Source organism: Peromyscus eremicus, chromosome 1 (assembly GCF_949786415.1).
Source record: "Peromyscus eremicus chromosome 1, PerEre_H2_v1, whole genome shotgun sequence".
Lineage (NCBI taxonomy): Eukaryota > Metazoa > Chordata > Mammalia > Rodentia > Cricetidae > Peromyscus > Peromyscus eremicus.
This window is the reverse complement of record NC_081416.1, coordinates 131,809,786-131,836,138: the sequence shown is the minus strand read 5'-3', so window position 1 is coordinate 131,836,138 and position 26,353 is coordinate 131,809,786. Positions and strand designations below refer to the sequence as shown.

Below are 26,353 nucleotides of genomic sequence, written 5' to 3'. Positions count from 1 at the left end.
AGGCAAAATGCCCAGGTGATGGGGGATGGGGAGCTATAGACCCTACCATGCCTAGCTTCCTGGAAGGTGGAACTTTGGGGCTACACTGTGTTCCATTCCTCCCTTGCTCAGTCTCCTCTGCTTACACTTGCCCAGTAGTTCATTAGGGCCAGCTCACCTGTTGTAATACTCACTGGCTCTGGTCGGGCTGCTTGAGCACTTAGGACCAGCACTTGGCTTCAGTGATTAATTACTGAAAGATAATGGCCCTAAAGAAGGAAGTGAGCTTTTCTCTCCACAACGTCATGAGACTCTTGGAGGTCAGGAGCCAGGGATGGCACGGAGGGCTACCTGTCGTCACCACAAGAGCTCTAGAAGTTCCTTCAGGAGGAACCCTCTCCTAGGTCTTGCAAGGAACAGAAAGGCAAGTGGCAGGGTCAAAGGCTCTTCTCTTTTATTGCTTTTTTTGTTTTGTTTGTTTTTTTGAGATAGGGTCTCTCTTTGTAGTCCTGGCTGTCCTGGAACTTGCTATGTAGACCAGGCTGGCCTCAAATTCACAGAGATCCTTTTGCCTCTGCCTCCTGAGTGCTGGGACTAAAGGTCCCACCATGCCTGCCTTGGCTCTGGACTTCTTGATGATGCTCTGGAGAGTCCTACTTGACCACCACCAAAGCACCCAAATAGAGCACAGCCCTACTACCTGCAAAGGCATCTGGGAAATGGTGGACCAGAACAATAAGCTATTGAGCACAAGGGGGTACAGCTACCATGACTAACGCTCCACCTGTTTCTCCTCAGACTGCTCAATTCTTCCTTGAGTGGGAGATGCTGTTAGCCATTTAGAGGCGCAGTTGGGAGCCCCAAGCTCTGAGTCTCTGGAAGACACAGCTTTCTAGGCAGCAGCCTGCTCGCATCCAGAGGTATTTCAACGTTTTCTAGCTTTCCAGAGATTTGGGGGTTGTTTCATATTGCCACATCTCCCATGGTGCTCCCCAAATGTTCTCTTCATGAGGAAGGATGCCAGCAGCAGCATGTGCTCCCATCCTGGAGACTCTAAGCAGGAGTGCGGGCAGGTAGACCCTGCTAGAGCGGTGGTCCTCAACCTTCCTAATGCTGCTACCATTTAATACAGTTCCTCATGTGGTGGTGACCCTCCACAGTAAAATCATTTTGTTGATACTTCAAAACTGCTAATTTTGCTACTGTTATGAATTGCAATATGAATATCTGACATGCAAGATACCTGATATGCAAGCCCTGTGAAAGGGTCATTTGATCCCCCATGGGTCGTGACCCACAGGTTGAGAACCACTGTGCTAGAGGCTCTGTGTGTGCTGTCACAGAGACCTGTAGGTCTAAGCAACCCGTCAGAAGCCTGGGGAAGGTGGCAGTAGCTCAGAGAAGATGTCTTCTTTGCTGGATTTTTACCACGGTTTAAAAAAAAAAAGCAATCACATGCTTCAAGTGCAAGGTGGAGGGTGTGAAGTGAAAAATGAAAACCCTGTCTTCGATGCTAGCCTACACTTCTCCTCCCCAGAGGCAGCCATGTCTACCAGCTTCCTGAGCACCGGAAGCTGAGACATTTCCACACACAGAATGCAGAGCTACAATACTGTTTATACCAGTAGGAACGCAATATGTACTGCGCCATAAGTTGCTTTTGAAAATGCCAGTTCTGTCGTTGTGTGGAGAATGAGAGACTTCGGAATACTGAGCTATAAATGGGAGGTTGATATCACAGGCCTTCCCTCAGGGCTCAGGTATCTATTTGGAAGACAGGCAGAAAGATTTTAGAGTCAGAAGTGATGGAAGACTCCAAGGAAACAGTGTTTTCTAGTCACAACAGGTCAGGTGCATGTACGAATTCACAGCAACCGTGACAGCACACACCTGCCCTGTTCAAACCAGACAAAATCCAAGCACGGAGGACGGGAAGTGGACACAAAGTCCCACGCTTGGCTGAAAAGCGTTGGCACTTGATTACTGCCAGGAGCTGAAAAGCCAGTTTTCATCAATGGAACGACTCCTGGTCTATTGGGTACACCCTAGGGCAGGCCCCATGGCCAGGAGTAGTAGCTGGTCAACAAAAATTGGACTTGTTGGAGGAGGTTGTTGTTTTGCAGAAAGAGATAGAACATGAAGTTGAAGGGGTAAGGATAGGGAAGGGCCTTGGAGCAGTCTAGGGAGGGAGATAAATATGATCAAAATACATTGTATGAAATTCTCAAAGAATAAATAAAAAAAATATAAATAAAACAAAAACAAAACACCAGTTCACTTATTATACCTCAGAGAGCACTTTTGCAGGTATAGGAACTTTACGACTTTCCTCTGGAGAGAGGGTTGGGCTGATCTCTGCATGGGGCATCATGAGCAATCTGTGATGAGCATGCTTCTTCTGTACTTCTGCACATGTTCACATACACTGCAGTACCACATGCCTAAGAGATGCTCCTAGGTCACGGGCATGTGTTCTCAAAACTTCGACAGACCTTCCCCAAACGCCTTCTGCTTCTTAGGCCTTTTGTGTCCTCCAGAGGCAATGTTTTTGTTCCTCACTCCCAGTAGCTGCACTGGACACCTGTAATTGTGTGCTGGGTCTGTGGGGTGGGGGTGGAGGCAGACTGGGCGTTCCCTTCTTCATGGTGCTCCAGGCATGCCGGTTGTGACCATCTCCTTCTCCACAGGGCCTTTGGGCGTGTAAGCTCTCCTATGTGGGACCCTGAGACCTCACATAACGCCCTTTCTCAGACAGCACTGCCTAATCTGGGCCTCCTCCAGCCCCGCTCACGGGTTGCTGGTTTCCTGACTTTTCCTCTCTAGCTCTGTATTTTGTTTGTGTGTCCAGGGTCACCCCTGCCCTCAGAGGGTCCCAGCAGCAGAGTGTCTTGTTTGGGTGCTTGCCACCGTGTCCTGGTGGCACTGCCTAAGGCTTAGCAAGAGTTCAAGAATCGTGGCTGGTCCTTCGATCCTTGTTACTCAAGGAGGGCAAAAGCCATTTTATCTTGTTGAGGGGCTGTGTTTCTTTATGTCACTGGCCTGTGCCTGCCAATGTATCTGTTTTCCAGTTGCGTTTTCTTTCATTGATGAATATGAATTTTGCATAGAAGATAGTTGAACTGCTCATCTTTCATTTGTGTTATAAATATATTTTTAAAAATGACATTTATTAACTTTGTGTGTGTGTGTGTGTGTGTGTGTGTGTGTGTGTGCGCGCGCGCGCGCGTGCGCGCGCGCGCGCACCTGTGCAGGAGTGTGTCTAGGTCAGAGGGATAACTTGTTGGAGTTGATTCTCTTTCCACCATGTGGGTCCCGGGATTGAACGTAGGCTTTCGGTCTTGACATGCTTCCGTGCCTGCTAAGCCTCCTCATCAGCCCTGTGGATGTTTCATTGTTGTTTTTATTCCAGTTATTGTTTACCTTTGTGGCCCACCTTCCTTCCAGGTTTCTAAGTCTTCAGTAGCCAAGCTCATTAGCCTTTTCTTCCATGTTCCCAGGGTTATGTGAAAGCTCTCACACCCCCAGACCCCCATGACTGTGAGGCTCAGTTAGGGCTGCATCTGGGCAGGAAAAGATGAGGCGTTAAAGGTGGGCTCAGTCTGTGAGGTAGGGGAGCTTGGCTGTCAGCCCAGCTGCCCCACAGCAAGTGACACAGGGGTCAGGCGCAGGGCAGACAGGACCAGGTTTGTGTCTGGAGATCTAAGCAGGCAGCTTTGGGACACTGGGAGAGAACCGGTGACCCCCATGGCTCACCTTAGGGATCAGGGTGGGAAGCGGTGATGGGGTAAGCAGCCGGCACAGAGCCTTGATCCTCAAGATCAAGACCCTCACAGGGCCTGACTCACAAAAGGAAGTGGGGGACTAGCTCTCCCCAGAGCTGGGGCTGACAGAGAAGCATCTGCCCACAGACAGCTACAGGGCAGCTACCCAGCTGTGGGCAGAGAAGGGTGGCCCGTGTCTACCCTGGGCACAAGGGGAACCTGGGAAGGCCAGAGACTGTGCTACATTCAGGAGACAGAGGCTGTGTTTTCATTCCAGGTCTGTTTATTTTTAGATAACGGGAGTCACACCAGCTTGCACACCCCAGCAAATCCGGAGTTTGGTTTTTATAATTTAATTCTAGAAAAGGTTCAATCACATGTGCCAAGCACAACCTCACATTCAAATTTGAGTTCTAGGTTAAGCAGCCTCCGAGGGTACTGCTTGGCAAAGATGTGTGTGTGTGTGTGTGTGTGTGTGTGTGTGTGCACATGTGTGCACAGAATTTATAAAATGTTCCCTTTTGTACCCATACACCCTGCTAACAATTTCACTTTTCATCATCTGCTGTCCATGTGGGCAGTAAATGTTTGGCAAATACATAATTCAATATAAGTCCCATACGATGGGATTTCACAACCAGGCCTAACCGCTGAGATATTACTTAATTTGTTAAAGTGATAAACAAGATTATGATGTGCAAACAAACAAGGCTTGTGCTCCAGCTGCGTCCAAGTTTATTTTACCAAGCTATAAACACAGGCCCTTTCTCCAGGCCCGCTGATTGGGTTTCTCCTTCCTTTTGTCGGGGGAGAAGAATGTAAGGGGGAGCAGGAGCCCACTCACCGGGCTTTCCGGCTGGGGCTCTTGAAGGAACCCATTCATCCCCACTCTTGGGCAATGCTGCCTGCCCAGGGTCCTTCTGGGGTTTCCCATACAGAGCCCTTGCCAAGCAGGAGATTCGATCTCAGCTGGACCAGGCTGGGCCCCACGCTCCAGGGACTCAGAGCCTTGTGAAACAGGCTGAGAGCTTGGGGTCTTTGGGGAAGGAGGGCCAGGGGTCCCAGCCCTCCTCCCACCTTGCCCTGAACTGCTCCTCAACCACGAGTTTCTAGTGTAATTCCATCTGAGGCCTGGCGATAAAAACGGACAGGCCCATTCATTATGCCAGGAAGGCCTGGAATGGGGTCACTCTCCCCAGCTCTTGGAAGCCCATGGAAGAGACAAGGGAAGGCCTCTCTCAACCAGACCCTGTGGCTTCCCTTGGGCTGGTAACTCTCCCCATAGAACCTGAGAACTCCCAAACCACCAGTAGCTACTAGCTTCTCAGCCCTTCTTTGCACAGGGTTAGCAAAGAACCCATTTGTCTTCTGTGCCCTTGGAGGGCTGTAGCCGAGGGGTCAAGCAGCGGCTCGGACCTGCTGGCTCCACGCGGAGGCCCTTCCACGGGCATTACCTTCTCTTGCGCGTACAAGCTTCCAGCCGGCCCAGCTCCTCATAGGACTGGTAGAAGATGTCAAACTCCCTGGTGCCCCAGCCCCTCCAGACAGCCAGGCACCACTCTGTGTTTTCGTTTGCAAAGCCGCACACTACCGTGTCCTTTGCCACCACGGCTGCGTCCACCAGGACCCTGCAGAGAGATGGGGTCTGAGAACACCCACAGGAGTCTTCTCTAGGTCGGGGGGGGGGGGTCTCCCTCTTCATGTACATTTTTGAAAGGGGTGGGGTTACTAGGAGGCTGTCATAAATAGCTCAGCCTGGCTCTGGAATGTACTTAAAGGTCCCAGTACATCCTCGTGGTCTGATCTATGGACCGAGGTCTTATAAAGTCCCACAAAAGGCCAAGGGCATCAGTTCACATTATAAGCATTGGCTGTAAGAGAATAACCCCCAGAAGCCCTGACTGATACAAGCATAGCCCGCATCATCCATGCCTCTCTTTGGAATTCTGGTGTTGCTAATGAACTGCCAACCGAGTGTTACTGTTCAAGAATGACCTATGAAGGTCAGTGGGTAAAGGGGCTGGCCTCCCTATGAAGAAAGTCTGACCACCTGATTTCAATCCTTGGAACTCATGTAAAAACTTGAGGGAACCAACCCCCATAAAGTTGTCCTCTGACCTCCACATATACACGTGACATGTACCTGTACCCCACAACGAAAAAAAATCAAAGAGCGGCCCATGAGTGCAGCTACATTTGCCGGGGTCCCTGCTGCAGGTTCCTCTCATTCTGTCCCCACACACTTAGGAAATTCAGAGAACAGCTTACCCAGAAAACCTGCTGCCTCAAAGCCATCCCTGCTTACATTGTTTTGAGGCTGTGGGCTGCTTTGCATGGTCTGTGGGCGTACAATATGTTTCCTCTCAGACCACAATGGATGGCTCCCTGCAGCCTCCCCACCCTGGTGGTGTCTCTGTGGCGCTGGTGGCCCATCTGTGGTCTAGCTGTGCCTCCTCCTGCTGTGACCAATGACTGAGTCCCACTGCACACCGAGGCTCCCTTTGACCAATATATCTAGAATCTCTGATCCTTCCTTGCTTTTTCAACTGGCCAGCTCGGGTCTTTCTCCTTCTAGCAAATGTGTCTGACTCTTGATAAGACCCACCTCTCGGGGGGATGACTAGACAAAGATGCCAGGCATGCCAAGGTCAACTGACCTGGGTTCTGAAGACCTATTTGTTCCCAGAAGCCCAGCTTGGAAGCTGGGGACTAGTTTGGCACAAGGCTTCCTTTTACCAGGGCAGTCAGGGTTCAGGAGCAAAGACTGATCTTGTTTCCAGAATTGCTCACAGAAAAGATCCACTGCCCCAGGACTCACTGAGGAATCTCATTGCCGGCAGGGATTGGAAGTACCACCAGTGACTGACGGCTTGTCCATCCTGCTTTGGGTACAATGGGACCACGGAATGATATTAAAGATGAATAAAAACCTTTGCCCAATGATGAGTGACAGTCTATGCTTCCAGCAGATCTACTATGATGTGAAATACTCCAAAGTGCATACACGCTTGAACTCAGGACTTTTCATGGGGAGCGTCCTGGTAAGGTATAAACATGGCCAGGAACTCAGGCTTAACACCAGGCTCCCGTCCCTCTGGCTTTGAAGACTGTGCCTTGAACTGGCATCCAACCCAGACGTCCCCACAGCAGGGACTGGTATGTCTCCTAGTGGTACTCACTGCAGATAAGTATTGAGTCACACTCTCAGGCTGAGAGAGGACAGTAGCAGAATGTGACCATGTCACTTGGCCCTGTCTGGTGCTTCATGGGCTGGTGGGTTCCCTGACAAGGTTCTCCTGTTTGGCAGGAAGAACAGTGATCATTTGGAGGAACTATCATTTCGAACACAGCTGAATCTGGCCCTGGAGACACACCTTTGGCAAGGTACTTGATCCACAGGTACCCTGACACCCCCAAAACAGATATCCTTGGGCAGGTGGCTGAAGTTCTAGTCAGCTGTCATGCTGAGCCTCAGGAGCTGCCTGGAGGACCCCGTCTTGCTTCAGTTTTTGCGGTATGGCCACACTGGTGAATCCATATGCTTATTTGTGAGAACACAGGGACGGCAGGGCTGTTGTGCTATCTAGTGGACATGTTAGCTCTGAGGTCCCCTACACTCCTCCCCCAGGCCCCACAGAATGGTTCTCAGTATCTTACCCGTGTGATGTCAGCTCTCGGGCTTTTAAGACAGCGATGACTCTACCCCGCTGGGCACCCGAGTTCTTCTCCAGGCCGATAACAATGATATCTCCGCCATGCCTAAGAAAACAAAGCCAAGAAGGGGCAGAGTTTGTTCAGGAGGCTGTACTCGCTGGTGGGGATAGGACCAGTGTGTAGGCAGGCAAGGGGCCTGATGTTTTTGTGAATGGAGTAATTGGGAGGGGAGGCAGTGTGACACAGGGAAGGACCTTCTATAGGAAACCTGGGCATGGTTCTTGTTTAGGGGCATCTTGAATTTTCTGATGGACAGATGAGCTTCTGTGTGGACATTCTTAGGTTTTTCTGACAAATCACTCCCAATTCTAAAACCGAATGGCAAAGCCCTCTTGGGAGAACTGCCCAGAAGGATTTGGGAATCTTTTAAGAATCCATGGGTTCCACTCACCCCAGCCTCAAAGCAAGCGCATCGGACAGCTCAGAAATGGCAGTCCCACATCAAAAAACTTACCTAGGGACCCAAATGAGGTCCTTGACAGCAAGAACCTTCACAGCCTGCAGGTGTTGGCTGAACGTCTCCCCATCCATGGGGGTCAGGTCAGGCTCAGCTCTGTCAGAGGTGACACTGGGCCTGTCTGGGTCTTCATAATCCGTGGAGAAAGGCACACTGGAATAGCTGGTCAGGGAGCTGGGCAGACTGGAAGGGGATCTGGGATCTCGGTGGGGTGGGGACGAAGAGTAGGAAGACATGGAGCAGTAGTCAGTGAGTGACTCCTGGTGGTTCAGGATCTGCATGCCCAGCTCTTCACTGTACATGATGCTCACATCTGCAATGCACTCTTCCTCAGGCTCCTTTGAGGTGATTATGTGACTGCCTGGGGCTTCTGGGACTGAGGGCTGCATAGGAAACGTGTCCCTCAGAGGACTGGGGTCCCCACAGAAGTACCGGGCACATAACTGGTAGGTAGCTGAATGGTACATCACTAAGGAATTGGCCTTGTCATCTAGGCACCAGACTACCTCCTCCCCTCGGCAGTCTGAGCTGCACACAAGTGACGTGACCACCGAAGGGGCCGCGTAGGGCTCCAGCCGCCTGTTGATGTCCAGGACTGTGCAGTCAATGATGAGGAGGCCAGGTCCATTGCTGTACCAGACCTCGGATCCACTGTTGACCACCTCCATAGCTTTCACTGGGTAGGGGTTCTGGCGTGAGTCTTCATCAGGGATACAGAACTTGGACCTGTTGGCTGTGTGTGAGCACAAGTAGGAACAGCTTTCTTTTGGGGTGCCCCGTATCACAGGAAACACAGCCACAAGTCCATCAGCCAGGCCAGCCAGCACCAGAAAGGAGTTCTGTGGGGAGGGAACAGGGATACATGATGCTCTTTCATGTCACACGCTCTGGGAGAGAAACCACAGGCATTGGACTCATCTCCATCTGTACCTCAAGTGGGCCCATGATTTCCCTTAATGCCCCAGAGAAGTAAAGCCTTTGCAATCCTGATCCGCTCAGGAGTCTCAGGCCTCTGTCTAGAAAAGATGTGGCCTTGCCCCAGCAGAGCCATGTCCATCCTTGGTGCTATAAGGCAAGGGATGCACCAGGGAGGAACTGTGTCCATAGTGCTGAGGGCATCCGGCAAGGGTGACACCACCTGGGACTGGTCCCTTGCTGCATGAGCAGCAGGGAGCTATTTTCCCTGGATGCCAGGAAGGCCTCACTGAAAGGCAGGGCAGGATGTCTTCCCTATTGTAAACAACTTATCAATACGACAGCTGTTGTGGGCATGCCCACAATAGGTGGAGTGCTCATTGCCCACACCAGGTAGAGTGCTCCAGAAAAGCAGGGGCCAGATCTCTGTGCCCACCACTGCCACCTTGGCACTGGACTGGCCTAGAAAGGGTTAAGTCTCATTCATCTTTCTGGCCCCGGACTCCACTGTTCCCATCAAGTAGACAACGTATGTTTCTAGAAGAAACAGTTTCTAACTTAACTCTCCTACAAGCATGTCTTGGCCCCAGGCGTCCACATACACACTCTGAAAAGCCTGGGCTGACACGAGTGAGGATCTCTGACTTACCATGAAGCATGATTTCCTCTGTAGCCACCCACCAGAGGTCACCACGCAGAGGTCAAAGTTGCAGGTACAAAGCCACATGCAGGCTTCCCGGGGCATCTCCCCCGAACAGATACAGGGCGCAGTAGGCCAGGTGGAGCACCACAGAACCAAGTCAGAGTTCAGGACAGAACAGGATCCCAGCCTTGTTCCAACCAGGAGGGATGGCAGAGAGCCACTACTTTGGGAGTCAGGGTGTGTGTGTGTGTGTGTGTGTGTGTGTGTATAGAGGGGTGGCCCGGCTGTTCAGGATGGTGGATGAGTGACCTCTCACTCAGCATCCACAGTAGGGAGCCCTAAGCAAGTTTCTCAAAATCCATCTTCAGGATTTAGGTCGATAAAGCAGCCAGAGCAAACAGGCCGTAAGTCTTTCTGGATCCTGGCTCTGCTGGCCAGCGTGAGGAACACCACGTCCGGCGGGATGTGAGCGTACGTGTGCAGGAACACACGGGTCTGCCCTGTGTGGCCTCTGCAGGACAACCTCCATGGGGGCAGGCACCCTGTACAGGAGGCTCACACAGAGTCTGCTTTATTCTCCCTGCTCAGGCAGGAGGTGCGCCCTGGCTGGGGCTCTGGCCGTCGGGGTCCTTCAATAATGCTTTGTGTCCGGTTCTCCCAGGCTACGGTGCAGGGAGATCCCAGCTGCCCAGGCCTGCCCCTGGGGCAATAGCCATAAATGATTCTAAGGCTCATTTCATACCTATTTGCACCTCTCCTTTTCCCTTTTATAAAGAAATGAAACTACAGCACCAGGAAGAGAAGAGCCCACGGATGTGGGAACTATCAGGAAGTCACAGTAACTTAGTCGCCAAGTGCCCAGCCTAGGACTCTGGGATCCGCAGGGTCAGAGACCTGTTTCATTACTCTTATCACCCCATTGCATATAGACAAATGGGGATCACATAAGGATAGTCAGTGCATCCTAAAAAGCGGTATAAGGAGGTGCTCCTTATGCACTGGGGGTGAGTATCCGTTGCATCCACAGGCCCCCATAGCCTTTCTGGATCCAGAGAGGGCAGCAGAACCTGGGAGAGCAGGCAATGCCCCACACCTTGTCAGAGGAGGGGTCATGACTCTGGATCCTGACAGTTCAACAGGAGGACTGCTCCTGGACAAGGCAGGGAAGCTGAAGGCCCTGCATCTGATGTTTGGAGGAGAAGGCCCAGGGCCAGTGCCGTGGTGGCCTGGCCAGCCCTGGTGAGGCAGGATTCAATGCCAAGATGTGGTGGAGCTGCCTTAGCCTAGGGATGGGGAGTACACTGAGTGGATGGGTCAGGAGGGTGAGGAAGTGGGTCTTCTGGGCAATGCTGGGCAGTGCTGGGTCTTTGAGAGGAGGCACACACTGACAGAAGGGAACCAGCTGCCCCAGTAATCAGGAAAGACAGTGCCAAGGCAGGCTGGGGAGAGGCTCCTGATGCCCCTATCTGGGGAAGCGACCATCTGCAACAGCTTGTTTCATCATTTACCCCACCCTGAACCTCATCTGAGGCAGGGGCTCTGGCATTTGCTCACGGACAGTAGGTACTCCATGTTAATGACGGTCACCTGTGTCTCTAAAGCCGACTGTGACCTGGGCAAGGTGGTCCAGGAAGGTGTGACTCTGCTGTCCCCAGCTCGATCCGTGGTCTCCAGCAAGGAGAGCCTCCCACACTGAGTGACTGGCCTGAACAGCCCTCTCTCCCACCTTACCTTTTTAATAACGGGCACTGCCAAGAAGCAAGTGACGACAGCCGGAGTGTCCAGGGCCTGCTGGGGCATGCTCAATGGGCACATGCCTTTAAGACTGTAGATATAGATTTTCTGGTCCTACAAAAGGAGACAAGCCCACTGTGAGAGCCAGAGAAATAAGTGACTGGCATGTCCTAGTAGGATGCTTTCAGCCTGGGGAACCCCTTTGTACCTTAAAAAGGCAGCATTTTGTTTGGCTATTCATTTCTGGTTTTTGTTTGTTTGTTTGAGACAGGGTTTCTTCATGTAGCCCTGGCTGTCCTGGAACTCACTCTGTAGACCAGGCTGACCTCAAACTCAGAGAGATCCGCCTGCCTCTGCCTCCCGAGTATTGGGATTAAAGGTGTGCGCCACCACTGCCCAGAAATTTCTGCTTTTTGTAGAAATTCTAAGACATACAGAACAGTCTGGAAGAAAATTAACTCATTGATAGTCCTTAAGAATGGAGGGGCTTTGGGGATTTAGCTCAGTGGTAGAGCGCTTGCCTAGCAAACGCAAGGCCCTGGGTTCGATCCTCAGCTCCAAAAAAAAAAAAAAAAAAAAAAATCTAGCTCTGTAGTTAAGACATCTATCTGATCCAGTCCCACTATCAGTATGCTTTCTTTGGGCTGGAGAGATGGCTCAGAGGTTAAGAGCACTGACTGCTCTTTCAGAGGTCCTGAGTTCAATTCCCAGCAACCACATGGTGGCTCACAACCATCTGTAATGAGATCTGGTGCCCTCTTCTGGCCTGCAGTCATACATGCTGTATACATAATAAATAAATAAATCTTTTTTTAAAAAAAAAAGAGTGGAGGACATGACATCTCAGAAGCTTGGTTGCTGAAAGCCACAAGAATATATTATAAAAATTCAGCTGTATATAATAAAGCTATACCTAGAAAGGCCACGGAATCTTTCCAGAGAGAAGCCATTTATTAGGGAATATTTGGTGTCATTCAGCTTTTAATATTCATCTGCTTCTTGCTATGAATTTCTTGTGCTCATAATTTCCCCAAGAACAATGTGTATGGACATATATGCTCAAAGTACTTGGGTAAGGTCACATAGCCAGGGCTTCCTGCCTCCAGGCTCCCTGCTCCCTTTTTAGCATTTGTGTTGGGTATCTGTCTTTTGCAAATATCTCCTTTAGCTACATCCAAAGATAGGGCCAGCTCCAGACAAAAGCATCCAAGGACAAGTGATGAACAGGATAGCTGGCCAGACCACCTGCTAGGTGCCTGAAGGCCCTGAACTAAGGTAAAATATCCTTTCAGAGACAGCCTGGCTCCTAGGCTAAGTGCCTGGCTCCTAGGTACATAGCTTTGCTTCTTGTGCAAATCAAGTTCGGATCTCCCCCTCCTCTTACAGCCCTAGAGCACCTTCTTAGAACAAAAGGTTTTTTTGCATAACCAGGGGCAGTAAAGACTGGAGCAGAATTCCTGGTCCAGGCAGAGTTGCATGGCTAGAGGAGAGAGGAACAAGGCAGAGTTTTCTGTAGATGGTAGGGCAAATATTACAAGGCTGGAGGAGAGAGGAGCAAGGAAAAGCTTTTGCAGATTGTAGGAGGATTTGAATGAGGTCAGGAGAGGAAGGGAACATGGGAAACGGAGGAATGGAAGATGAAGATGAGATCGACAGCAGAAGAGTTTAGTTGGGGCTATGAGAGGACAGGAAAAGCAGGTACAGAGAAGAGCTGAGTATGAGGACAGAGCTGGGAAAATTCCAATATCCTGAGTATGAGGACAGAGCTGAAACTATATAGACAAAATTTTGTCTTAGAGAAATAAAGTAAACAGAGGAAAGAACATGGTGTACATAGATTCTTTTCCCTCAGATAGCCCTACACTGGGTGTAGTGTCTTCCCCAGGACTCTGGGAAGGATTTTCTCAGGGCAAGCCCCTGGGAAAATTCTGATACTTGCTGTGGGTGTGCATGAACATGTCACTATCAGAGTGGGGTCACAAGACAATGACACTGTGCCATAGTCAGAGCCCTTCACTCCCTTTACAGTCAATATGGGGTCAACTCCCCTGTCCATCACCTTTTTTTTTTTTATTTAAAATTTTTTTTTCATTTTACATACCAACCAAGTTACCCCTTCCCTCCCTCCTCCCACTCTCCACCAACCCCATCCACTCCTCAGAGAGGGTAAGTCCTCCCATGGGGAGTCAACAAAGTCTGGCATATCAAGTTGAGGCAGGACCAAGACCCTCCCCACCTGTATGGAAGCTGAGCAAGGTATCCCTCCATAGGGAATGGGCTCTAAAAAGCCAGTTCATGTACCAGGGATAAACCCTGGTCCCACTCCCAGGGGCCCCACAAACTGCCCAAGCCACACAACTGTTACCCACATTCAGAGGGCCTAGTTTGGTACTGTGCAGGTTCCTTTTAACATATTTAGTGAATTTGTTGTTGCTACTAACAATTACATTGGGATAGGCATTCTTAGAGATCTCTCTTTGTAGTATATTCTCTTAGAGCAAATTCTTTATTCTTGAGGTCTCAGTAGAATGGGCACTTTTGGAGATCTCGTCCATATTTAGCCATACTTCTAAATAGTCATGTAGATGAACTGCAATGACCATAGTCCCCGAGCATGTGGTTTGGGGCAGTCTTTGGATTTCTCACAAGACAGCTACTTGGGTCTTCCAATGGATATGGGGCCAAAAGGTCTAGGGATGAACTATGCTCTGCGGCACTAACAGTGTTATAAGGAAACACGGCACACCACCAACACACCCAGTTTCTCCTGTTGAGAGTATCCAACCTGTCCTCACCACCCAGCTGGTGGTGAGCAGTGGCAACAGTTCTGGTGACTTACCTCACAGGACTGATGACATTGTTCTAGGGATTGCTCAGGGATAAGCTGGGGTTACCTGATAGTCAAGTTGACCTGGAAACCTTGTATTTTCACAAATCTGGTCTTCTTGGGAGCTGCACCCCCCCAAGCCCACCTTGCCATGGGCCCTGCAGGCTGGCAGTTACCTCGGTGGCTATCCATACTGAGCTCTGGATCTTGAGCTGGCAGCTCAGCTTCATCCCAGCACAGGCCATCCTCTGCACTTCCAGAAGGCCCTTCTCTGTGTTGACCACTGTATAATTCCTGCAGTTGGCAACAACTTGTGGTCAGTTCCAGATAGCCAGCGGCCACCTCCTTCCCCAGGCTGGTGCAATGGCCTTAGAAGAGGTACAATCATATAGGCATAAAGGGTCTGCCACAGGCTCATATTTTAAAGATTTGGTTCCCAGGTATAGACACTCCTGCTTGTGTCTGAGGCAGAGGGCAAAGCAAGCATCCTCAAGTAGATGAAGGAGGGTCTGTCCCAGCACCCACAGATTAGGTTGGCTCTGGAGTCCTGATACTATGCTCCCAGAAGCCTCTACCAGCTTCCTTGTTTCTCCTGTGTCAAACGCTCCAGGCCCAGGCCTGGAGTCAGCCATAGGATGAACGCTGCTTCCCTTGGTACTTAGAGATCATGTCCCGATCCTGGGGTACTCATGACATTTCTTTGGCTTTGGTTTTCAGTCCTCTGCAATGGACAGAACTGAAAATGGTTTATTTTCCCCTCTGTCCACGCCTCCCCGCTGCGAGCCTAAGAGCATAAGATCCACGGAAACTTCAACCAGACTGATCTCAGGGAGACGGCAGCGTCCACCGCACCGATCCCACCCTACTTAAGTCTCACGTTGTCTAAGCCTCCCCAGTCTGCGACACCAGCAAGTGCGTTCTCCTGGGACCATCTGAAGACGACTCTAGCCTGCGAAGCTCTCACGTTGGGAGCAGGACGGATAACATGCCCTGGCCAACCCTGCGGGCCGTCATGGGACCCTGATCCCGTGGAGATTCCAGCCTTTGCCACGCCCCTTCTGGTGCTCTTGCCTCTGGGTCTCAGGAATTCTTTCCCCCTCCCAGTGGGACTTCCCTCCACTCTACCTCAGACACCTTGCCCTCTTCTGCTGACCGCTCTCTGGGCTACGCAACGTTGACCATCAACGGCCTCCCTGCCCTTTCTCAGCTCTTCTGCTCGCTCTACCTTGGGTCATATCTAGCTGGGGACCTTTCTTGCTTCCTAGGGCCGTTTCTGTGTCCTCCCCATTTTATGGTCTCAGGCCCCATGGCCCTTCTCTCTAAATGCTCCCTTGAAAGGCCCTCAAGTCCTGTTCCCTCTCTCCTTCCTGGTGGAACATTCAGGTTTGTAAACCACCCTCTGCAGTCTGGAAGCTGGGCTGAGTGGAACCTGGGAGCATTAGCCGCCCAGCCAGGCTGGTGGGTTTCACCACAGCTCGCAATGGGTCTCAGGCGTCCTGGCTCCACAGACCACGGTGGCCGCTCTGGGCTCTCTCTTTTCTTCTGGGATATCTCACGGCCCCATTCTCACTTCCTTCCTGCCCCTTCGCTATGAAAACGAGTTACAATTGGAAGGCACTGCCTGTGGCCACTTATTACAGGGTGACCCTTGGGCTCTGGTCCCTTGCCTCGCTCACGCCACTCCGTTGGCTGCTATGTTCACCCACCTTCAGCATCATCTGATGTCCTTCATGCTCAGGGTGTGAACAACTTCATCTTGAAGCAGCACTCTCCCCGGAGTTGGGTTCCCGACACACCCAAGCTCGCCCTTTCTTTACTTCCCTTAACTTCAAAACTGTGCCTGTGTCGATCTGTTTCCTCTCTTCTTCCCTCTCCACTGTGCTCTAACCAGGCTTGGGCTCTGCTGTCTGCCACATAGTGTGTGCCACTGACATGGTTCCCCTTCTGTTCCCAGTGCCACCCAAGATATAAGCAGGGAAGGACAGACTGGAGACGTTACCTGGACTCCTCCTTCCCATCCCAGAACACCACAGTGTACTCTTGACCCTGGGATGTAAAGAAGGCTGACTGCTTCCCACAGGGCAGCATGTACATGAAGGTGGCGAAGGTTGGGTCCTTCATCTGGCTCACGACAGACAGGGCCAGTGGGCGCTGCAGGAGAGAGGTCCCCAGTGAGCACAGCTTTGCGGTTTCCCTGGGCACCAGCCAGGGGAGTATGAGCATCTTCCCACTAGGGTTAACCTGACTGAAAAGTCTTCAGAAAACCCTCCCACTCCAAAACACAAAGGCCCTTCATAATCTCTGGGTCATCATGGCCACAGTAATAGGCTCAGTTGGTCTGGTATCAAAGGCCCATTGTGTCCCACCTTAATCCCAGGACATAAACTTTTGTAAGAGATCTGTCTCAGATTGTATTCACAATGTGTTGCATTAGCTATCTGATTTGATGGACAAGGGCTAAGCTTGATAGTAGGGGCCTCTTCTGACCAACAACGTAATAACGTAACAGGGTCCCTGCTTCTCACAAGCAAAACTTCCAAAGAGATGCGTGCCTTCCCCCTGCTCTTCCATGGGGACTACACTGCCACAGTGGGTTTGATATACAAACTGAGTGGTACTAAAAAATCTCCAGATTTCGGAGTGTTGAGAGTTTGGATCTTTGGATTGGAGATGTCCAGCTAACATGTAAATATTCCAAAAATCTGAAAAACTCCAAAATTTGAAATACTTCTGGTCCGGAGTACACAAGTTGGGGAGAAAAAGGTAACTTTTCCTCAGACAGACTGACAGACAGACATGCAGGCATGTGCATGTGCATACACACCAAGCCTGGGAGGTATATTATGGGAACTAAAGCTCCGTCTAGAGGAGACAAACAGAGACGATTGCCCAGCTGTCCCTAGGGAGGGTGGGTGAGCAGGCACGCGTGTGCTTTGGAGACCCACAGCCCCCACCACCAGGGGAAGAGGGGCCCCGGCTCCACTCTCGTCCACGTACCTTCTCCGGCTTGGTGTCCCAGCACTCCATCATGAGCGCCTGGAGTCGATGGAACTGCACTTCCTCCGGCTGCCCCAGGACTGGGCGGATGCCCTTGGACAGCTTCTTGGCAATCTGAAGTTGGTGGTGGCCCAGGGCAGGCCGCTGTCCTGACAGCAACTCATACAGAACCATTCCATAGGAGAACATATCTACCTGGGCAGAAAGGCAAGTCAAGTTAGGTCTCCCGCCTGGGCCCAGCCAAGGTAGAAAGCTGGCCCTGAGGAGAAAGGAACAGGAAGGCATGATTAGATAAGGAAAGCATAGGATCTCCCCGAAGGGAGATCCTCATCAGTCCATCCATCAATTCATCTATCTACCCTGATCTGTCCAAACATCCAGTCAGCCATCACACCTGTCCTTCTGTCCATCTACCTATCCATTTACCCTTACTTCCTCCTGTATTATTTACATATCCTCCCATTCATCCATTTTTCCATCCATCTTCTAGACATACACACAGAAATTACTAACGACCAGGCACCAATTAAGGGCTCCAGAACCAAGGCACCAGAGGGCTGTACGAGAAACTCATAAAAAGGGGAGTGTCTCCTAGATTGTAACTCCTTTGTTTTCTCATTTTAATTATCATCGAAAGACCCAGCAAGGGAAGAGTTTCACAGACTCCTTGTATAAGTCGGGGAACATCTTTCACAAGAGAATGTCTGAGATAGAGCTGGCAGTTTTTATGTGACTGTTCTTATCACAGCCTCTTGGGTGAAGACCTTGTCTGGGTCTGCAGCTACTGAGAAGCTTCTCATTTCCGTTTTGCCCTTTTCCAGCTTGGGCAACAGCCACAGGTGCTGAGTTAGCCCATGCCAGCTTGGGTCATTCTCAAGGTCCATGGCCCATCTGAAAATAAGGCACTAATAAGAAATCAGAGAGCGTGTAAGATGGTGACTCAGCCAGTAAAGGCACTTGCTGCTAAGCCCGATGAGCCAAGTTCGATCCCCAGAACCCAGATTGTGGAAGGTGAGCGCTAACTCTTGCAAACTGTCATACACTGATTTCTATGCACAGGTCCCCGCTAAATAAATACACATGTAAATAGGTATAATAAAAATAAGTCAGAGTCAAGGGGGAGGTGAATGGACAGGCTGGCATGACACACATCTACAGAGCAGCTCTCTGGACTCAGCCCCTGTTCACGCCACAGCTGGCTGCACAGCTGCCTGGGAAGCCACACTCATTTTCCCAGCACCCGCTCTCTCCTGGCTTGGCACTTAACCAGCACCTTGTGTACCAGGAACTTCTATCACCTTTATCTGGTGCTTCTCAAGAGCACCCTGCAAGGGTGGTTCCCATTCTGTGCATCAAATTCGATAGTCAGGATCTAAATGCAGATGCATTTCCTTCCCAGACTCTTTGTCCACAGTTTATAGTTTGTGTGATGTTTGTGAACCGAAGTTACCGAAGTGTGAAGCTAGGGCTGGGGAGATGGCTCCGTAGGTAGGGTGCTTTCTGTGAAAGCATGAAGATCTGGGTTCGGATCCCCAACACCTACATAAAAGTCAGGTGTGGCAGTGTGTGTCTGGAATCCCAACACTGGGGGGTGGAGCCAGGAGGCTCCCAGGAGCTCATTGGCCAACAAGCCTAGTCAATCAGGGAGCTAGCAGCAGGTTCAGTGAGAGAGCTTATTTTAAAACTTAAGGCGGAGAGTGACAGGAAGACACTAACGTTGATGGATGGGCAAGCACACCTGCATACACCTGTGCACACACACACAAACTAAAGCAACAACAACAGCAACAACAAACCCCAAAACAAAAAAACATCTAAAGCTAAGGACAGGTTAGCCTTTTAACAAGCAGGCAGACCACAGGCCCCAGCACCTTCTGGTCAGAGCCAAAATCTCCCTCACTGAACATAGGAGAGAGAGAGAGAGAGAGAGAGAGAGAGAGAGAGAGAGAGAGAGAGAGAGAGAGAGAGAGAGAGAGAACGAGAACACACACTGGTGGGGGTGAGCCTGGCGCCCCAGGACTGCCTGTCTGGCTTCTCATGGGACCTGGGCTCCTGCTCTGCACAGCTGGGTTTAGGGATGATAGAGGACAGGCGGATACCTTCTCGTCGTACACAATGCGAGGCCTGATCTCCGGAGCCTGGTAGCCGGGGGTGCCCTCCACTCCCAGGGCACCCTCGTGAAAGGACTGCCGTGAGATGCCATAGTCCGAAAGCTTGATGTTGACATGCTCCTTGACGCTCAGGGACCACACCAGGATGTTGTCTGACTTGAGGTCACAAAAGATGATGTTCTTCTTGTGCAGGTAGGCCAGGCCCGAGGCAATCTGGTAGGCTATTTTTTGGGTGAGCATATGTCCCAGGGGCATAAAGGAAGAATCTTGCAAAGAAAACAGTACCTATGTTCAAATTTATCAAACTTAAGATCCAATCAAAGTAGCAGTCTGGAATCTGTCTTTCATTTTCCCCTCTGTCTCCCCTACTTTTTGAATGGGGTGAACAGGTTGGCTTGCATGGCGCTCTTGGGAAGTTACGAGACCTCCAAGAGATGGAGCCTTGTGCTGGCTAGTTTCATGTCAACTTGATCCAAGATAGAGTCAGTTTGGAAGAGAGAATCTCACTTGAGAAAGTGGCCCCCACTGGACTGGCCTGTGGAAAAGCCTGTTGTGCATTTTCTAGATTGATGACTAATGTGTGGGGGGGTGCATGACATGAGCCCCCTTTAGGCGGTTTCACCCTCGGCAGGTGGTCCTGGGTTATATAGGAGAGCAGGCTGAGCAAGCCCATAAGCAGTGTTCCTCCACAGCCTCTGCATCAGTTCCTGCCCCCAGACTCCTGCCTTGACTTCCCTAAGATGAGGGATGACAGCTGTAAGCTGAAATCAACCCTTTCCTTCCCATCCTGCTTTTGGTCATGGTGTTTCATCACAGCAATAGAAACCCTGACGAAGACAGGCCACCCAGATGGAAGTGAGGTCACTGGGGACATGCCCTGGAAGGGGCCATCGGGACTCTAACGTTTCTCTCTCTTTCTCTTTTCTTAACCTCCTAGATGGCATGACATAAGCCGCCTTTTCTGTAACGTGACCCCATCATAGTGCACCACATAGGTCCAAAGGACAAGGCCGGCCGACCATGGACTGAAATCTCTAAGACCATGAGCTAAACAAACCCTTCTTTCTCTTAAGCTGTTTGTCTCAGGCATTTTGTCACAGTGACAGACAACTGAGTAACACATCCCCCTAATACTTTAAAGTCCCTAGATACACTCTCTCTCTTCTTCCTGCTAGATGCCAGAAGGGACAGAAAATGACCTTAAGTGAGGTGGTATGCATTTAGGATAGAAAGTCTCACTCTTAGTGATCCTTCCATGATAGACCACACGTGAAGTTGCAGGTGTTTTCATTAAGGATTCAAGCACTCTGGAACTAATCTCAGGCCAATCTCGTCCTGCGGTCAAGGGTAAACTAAAGGTACAGAAACTTCCTAAATCTTTTCCATTTTCACCGAGGTTGAGAAGCGCCTGGTTTCACAGAAGTTTTTTCTTAATGAAGGCAGACACCTCCCCATCTCTGGCAGCAGTTTGTGGGGGGTTATCCACTCCTTCAGGAGAATTCTTCTGAAGTTTCTCTGAGGAATAAGATATGGCAGAAGGGATCCCAGGCTCCATCTTAACTGGTGCCTAGTGGTACATGTGGCTACAGGTGGGACTTGGTGATGGGCCTCAGGGTACCAGCTGCTATCTCTTGGGTCAATGGTGCTGCCTCATCTACGGCTCTGTGTCTTCCCAGTTGAGGAAGTTTTCCTTTCATAGGACTTGAAATTTGTCTCTGTCTGACCCCAGAGTGTGAGCTCTTGAACTCCCCCAACATGCCCTGACCCACGTTTGGAGTTGACAAGGCACCTGCTCGGGAGCTGGGCATACCCTGGCCCGCTGAAGCCACTCACCACTCTGCTTTTACAACCAAGTTAGGCATGTGAGATAGGAGGAAACTACTGGACCAAGGCTTTCCAGAAACCTGTCCTGCACTAGGGCTCTGCTGGCCTCGCAGGAGAAGGCTGCAGGCATGCCCCTGTGGGATGTTCTCAGAGTGGCGGTACCTTTGGCGTTCTCAGACAGCACAGTGTTGAGGCTGCTCAGCGGGGCAAGCTCCAGGGCGAAGCAGAGTGGGTGGATGCTGATGCCGATGAGCGACACGATGCAGGGGTGCTGCAAGGCGTGCAGCATGCTGGCCTCCTGCCGGAAATCTGAGAAGTTCTTCATGGCATCCATGGCTCTCAGGTGCCTCAGCATGGTGTCTGCAGGACAAAGCAAGGCCATCAGCTATCCAGGGAGAATGTCAGCTGCGGGGCATGGGCCTCCCTGTAGGACCAAGGCAAGGTAGACCCAGGTCCAGGCCAGGTGAGTTAAGGGCCACATGGCACAGGGGGCCTGCTACACTTACAGGGACTTGGGTAAGGTCAGACAGGGTTCTATCTTAACGTACACATTGTACGAGGGATTGTAATACCAGTGGCCAGGATTTGGCCCTAAAGGGTGGGGCTGAGACTAAGGTAGAAAGTCAGGGAGAAGTGTCGGGTTGACAGAGGGGAATATCCTCACTCCGGGTCTGGCTACCTCGCCTCAGACTGGGAACCAAAAACTTCATCACAACTGATGAAGCCACCCAGAGTGACTTCAGGGACGTTTTTCCCGTCCCTAAGCAGCACTTCTAAAAGGAGTATTCAAATTGACAAAAGACTCTGCTTGCCTGAGGACAGAACGGATGAGACCTTTGAGTCTACCTACCTCAGTATCCTCTCTCAACACTAACCCTCAACAAGTACCCAGTGAAAGCACCCAGTGACACTGACCCTCAACAAGTACCCAGTAAAAGCACCCAGTGACACCAACCCTCAACAAGTACCCAGTAAAAGCACCCAGTGACACCAACCCTCAACAAGTACCCAGTGAAAGCACCCAGTGACACCAACCCTCAACAAGTACCCAGTGAAAGCACCCAGTGACACTAACCCTCAACAAGTACACAGTGAAAGCACCCAGTGACACTAACCCTCAACAAGTACCCAGTGAAAGCACCCAGTGATTTCCTCGGCAAGAAGGAAGAGGTTTGAAGATGGGAGAAGTAGGTGAACTGGACCATATTTTTGTACTTAATAATTAAACTTTGCTTAATTTTTGAGCCTGGTTATAAATTTCAGATACAAAATTAGACACACACACACACACACACACACACACACACACACACACCACAGTGGCAGTTAAGGGCTGACTCTTTTGAGTGGTCTCAGGGTCCTGTCTGTCCATCCATCTATCCGTGTGTGTGTGTGTGTGTGTGTGTGTGTGTGTGTGTGTGTGTGTGTATGTGTGTGTGTGGTGTGTGTGTGTGTATGTGTGTGTGTGGTGTGTGTGTGTGTGTGTGTGTGGTGTGTGTGTGTGTGTCCCATGGTTGTCTCTGTCTGCGTGTTGTTGTGTCCCGCCCCCCCATCTATAGTGTGCACCATCTCTGTCTCTATAAAGACAGAGATGTAACTCTCTGTAACTCTGCTTCACTGTGACTCGTCCTGAAACCCTTTTCTGTGCTGTACTCAAGGACCCCAAAGGGTGGTCCTCAGGCTATTGCTGGACTGTGTCTTCCTGCTGCAAATGATAACAAGCAAGCTTCTTCCTTTCTCAAGAGCTAATGTGGCTTGCCATTTGTGACAGTTACTGGGCACTCACCGAGTCCCATCTGGCTCGCTCAAGGGAGGACCACCACAGGGCTCTACCCGCACGGCTCAGAGAGTGCCCTTGCAGCTCTCAGCCACCCAGCTGCCCTTCACTTCAGCCACACAGCTGCCATTCCCTTGGAGGTGCCAGTGACCTCATTCTCTTTGCATCCCTTACCTTGTTCAAAGCCTGGCCCAGGAACTATCTGGAATATAATTAGTCCCCTCCCCCCTCAGGGTCCCTTATTCCTTACCAAGTAGCCAGGGCCACTGAAGGTGGGAGCCACCACCATCATCATCAGCTGGTGAGACATTTGTCCATGGCTACTGGCCTGTGACATTCACATTAGAGGAGAAAGGCCTATAGCAGGGATGAGTGAAATTCAGCCATGCTGCAAGTTCCTCCACCACCCCTGACATTCATGCATCTCTTATATGATGGCCTGCAGGAGACCCTGGAGGCTCGGGACAGCACCCCTGGTTGTGGCCAGTCCACAGAGGATCCTCTGTCTCTGAGGCGGCTAGGTGGGGTATAGTCAAGTCCTGACCGTTTTATTTCCTGTTTGCATTCCTTCCCCACAGATTTTAAAGTTGGTGACTATTGGGGTGAAAAGTCAAGCACCACGAAAGCCTTAGTGGTCCACTCCCTGGTTGTGCAAGACTGTGAGTGGGCTGGCCATTTGCCTCCTAAGGGAAGGGGTCCATTATCTCGCTGGCTCTTTAACCCATTGAGAATTTATTTTTTTTTATTATAGGGTGGATAAGATCTTAATCTCTACCCCAGTTAGTGAGTGTGCTGTCTTCTCTCTGACCAGCGATGCTATGTGCTGACTTCCTGAGCCCACAGACTTCTTCTGCTTCCTAGGCAGGCCTGCGTGAAGCCCTGGAAGAAACTGGCCATGAGCCCTGTAGACTTCTTTGTGACGTTTGTGAGGTTGGCCTCATTCCTTTGTCAGCTTTGGCCTTGGCTCAGCACATGTGCATCTGATGGTCCCCTAGTCAAACTGCCCGGCTGGGAGTCAGATACCAGGATTAATCATAATTCCAAATGTTTTTAATTACTGATATGGCGGTTATTTTCTAACGGTCACTGCTGTGCATGGGAACGCCACTGAATTCTAATATCCTGCTCATGTCCAGGACTTTCAGGGTACTTTTATTAGTCTGAGGTATGTCAACCAAGTCTGTTTAGACCAGTGCAGAAAACTACATTCCCTTCAAAGAATCGCAAATTGGTTTCTTCCTTTCTGATTCCTTTGTAATTTTCTATGATTCTAATTTTTCTACCAAAGAACATACATCGGTTCTATGATATCCTGAACAAGGGGCAGTTCAGCTGGCTGGAGTGAGGTGGCCTGGGCTGGGCACTGCATGGTGCTATGGTTAGAATGTGTCTCCCCACCCATTCACCCCCAACGTTCATGTGTAGAAAACTGAATGTAGCCATTTCAAGACTGTTAGTTATCACGGGAGTGGGCTTGTTAGAAAAGGAAATCCACCCCCTTCTTGATCTCTGGCTCACCACTCTCTCACTCTTTGCCTTCTGGGATGATCCCATAGTATGGAGACCCTCCAGCATTAAGGGCTTGGCTCTCTCAAACCCCAGAACCTTGAGCCAAATAATTTCCTTTTGTGTAGCAGTTACCAAACATGTGGTATTCTGTGGTAGCAACAGAAATGGATTAACAGGGGTACTGATGGTCCGTCCCCCTGGAAAACATTCTTGGACTGCATATGATATGCAGATCTGAGTGTGCTGCATCTTGGTGGCGTTCTTTGAGGGGTGTAGGATGTGGGGGTAGTGGGAAGAGCGCATTCCAAATAGCTGTAGGATTTACCCCATCTCTTGTCTTTCATTGTTGTGGAATATTAGTTGAAGATGCGTTACATTTTTCATGCTGTGGAATTTTTGTTTAATGATGCAAAGATGTGTTGCATTCTTTTATGTTCCGTTTGTGTAACTCTGTAAAGCTGTGTTACTGTGCCTGTCTAAACACCTGATTGTTCTAATAAAGGGCTGAACAGCCAATAGCTAGGCAGGAGAGAGGGTAGGTAGGGCTGCCAGGCAGAGAGAAATAGGAAGAAACGAGAGAAGAAAGAGAAGGAGAAAAGGAGAAGGAGAGGAGGATGCCAGGGCCAGCCACCCAGCAACATAGCCAGCTGTGGAGGTAAGAAGGGAAGAAAGATACATAGAATAAAGAAAGGTAAAGATCCCAGAGACAAAACATAGTTAAAGAGAAAAAAATAGGATTAAGTTAGAAAAGCTGGCTAGAAACAAGCCAAGCTAAGACTGGGCATTTATAGGTAAGAATAAGTCTCTCTGTGTGTTTATTTGGGAGCTGGGTCACCGGCCCCCAAAGAGTGAAAAAAAAAAATCAACTACGTTTCATTGTACAGCTTTCTGCTTGCACAGGAGAAGGCTGGAGGAGCCCTGCAGATGAGGACTCTGCCTGATACCGACTGCTCTTCCCACGTGCGCCAGGCCTCTGGTGGGCGCAAAGCTGACAGAAATAGCAGGAGTGGTCTCTGCTGACACGCACTTCTGTCTAGGCAGGTAGCAACATCCAGGGCTCGCTTAGCTTGGATCCCTAACCTGCATTCCACAACCTGTCAGGCCAGGCACAAAGCAGAGCTGCACCAGCCGTACCAGCCCCCCCAGTCCTCCTAACCTCCTGCCCCAGGTGCATGCATGGCCTCTGTCCTCCCTACGGTGGCCTGGAGTTTGGAGGCAAGAGAGTTCACGGATCTGAAGACAAAAGTGCTGGCTACGACCCCCGTTACCTGCTGGGGCGTTAGCGGAATTCTTAAACTTCTTGATGTGGAACCGCTTCACAGCCACAGGCTGGCCCTGGTACCGGGCCCGGTAGATGACGGTGCCACTGCCGCCTTGACCCAGGATGCTGCTCTCGCCCTCCGTGTGCTCCAACCTGCTGTTCTCCAGGAAGAGCCTGCGGCACATACGGCGTAGGGGTTAGCCTCCAACCTCAGGCAGCGTGTGTCCTGGACTCAGCGGACAGCTTCCCATCTGGGAGAATAGCAGTTCCAAGGCACTTGGGGCAGTCAACCTGGGCAGCCTATGCAGTCTTGTCAAGCTTCCTTCTCCTCCTCTGTGTGGTGGACACGTCACAGGGACTCCTTGAGAGATGCTGAGGAAGCCTGGCTTAGGGGAGCTCTCTGATAACAGTGGGCAGAGACTAAGATCCCTCTCTGCGTTTTACTATGAAGCTTTTGTGCTTTGAGAGCTGTTGTCCCTGGGGTACACTGTACTATTTACTGCTAGCTTAGTTTTTTCTCTACTTCTTATTAGGTGAGATCATCCTCTGTCATATAGAGCTGGTGTCTCCACAGCGGGAGCCGAGGGCTTCACAGTTTTAGCCACTGTGCTGCTCTGTGTATTCTGAGCCTTGTGGAAATCAAGATTTCTGTGGGCTTCTAGAAAATACGGCTGCTGTTCCTTGACCCCCTCAGCCTTCTGTGGAAACCTCTGGGCCCGATGGCTCTGGAGTAAGAAGCTAAGGAGCATGGGACAGAGTTGGAGCCTCTCACAAAGCTCAGATAGAGGATGGGACAGGATGAGACTTGTGGGGACAGAGGTGCCGACTTTGGCTCTAATGACGC

The 26,353-nt window shown here is 50.6% G+C and overlaps 1 protein-coding gene across 1 annotated transcript in view; it reads right to left on the bottom strand.

The window, feature by feature from the left end:
- Positions 1 to 4,020: 4,020 nt before the first annotated feature.
- Lrrk1 (leucine rich repeat kinase 1) overlaps positions 4,021 to 26,353 on the bottom strand; it is a 130,667-nt gene continuing 108,334 nt past the window's right edge. Inside the window, exons 24-33 of the mRNA XM_059273225.1 lie at positions 25,517 to 25,683; positions 21,125 to 21,322; positions 19,127 to 19,404; positions 17,028 to 17,222; positions 16,030 to 16,181; positions 14,207 to 14,324; positions 11,201 to 11,317; positions 7,909 to 8,750; positions 7,398 to 7,499; positions 4,021 to 5,368 (exon numbers count right to left, since the gene is read on the bottom strand). Coding sequence (XP_059129208.1) covers positions 5,191 to 5,368; positions 7,398 to 7,499; positions 7,909 to 8,750; positions 11,201 to 11,317; positions 14,207 to 14,324; positions 16,030 to 16,181; positions 17,028 to 17,222; positions 19,127 to 19,404; positions 21,125 to 21,322; positions 25,517 to 25,683 — 2,347 coding nt within the window. The 3' untranslated portion in view covers positions 4,021 to 5,190. The remainder of the gene's footprint in view (positions 5,369 to 7,397; positions 7,500 to 7,908; positions 8,751 to 11,200; positions 11,318 to 14,206; positions 14,325 to 16,029; positions 16,182 to 17,027; positions 17,223 to 19,126; positions 19,405 to 21,124; positions 21,323 to 25,516; positions 25,684 to 26,353) is intronic.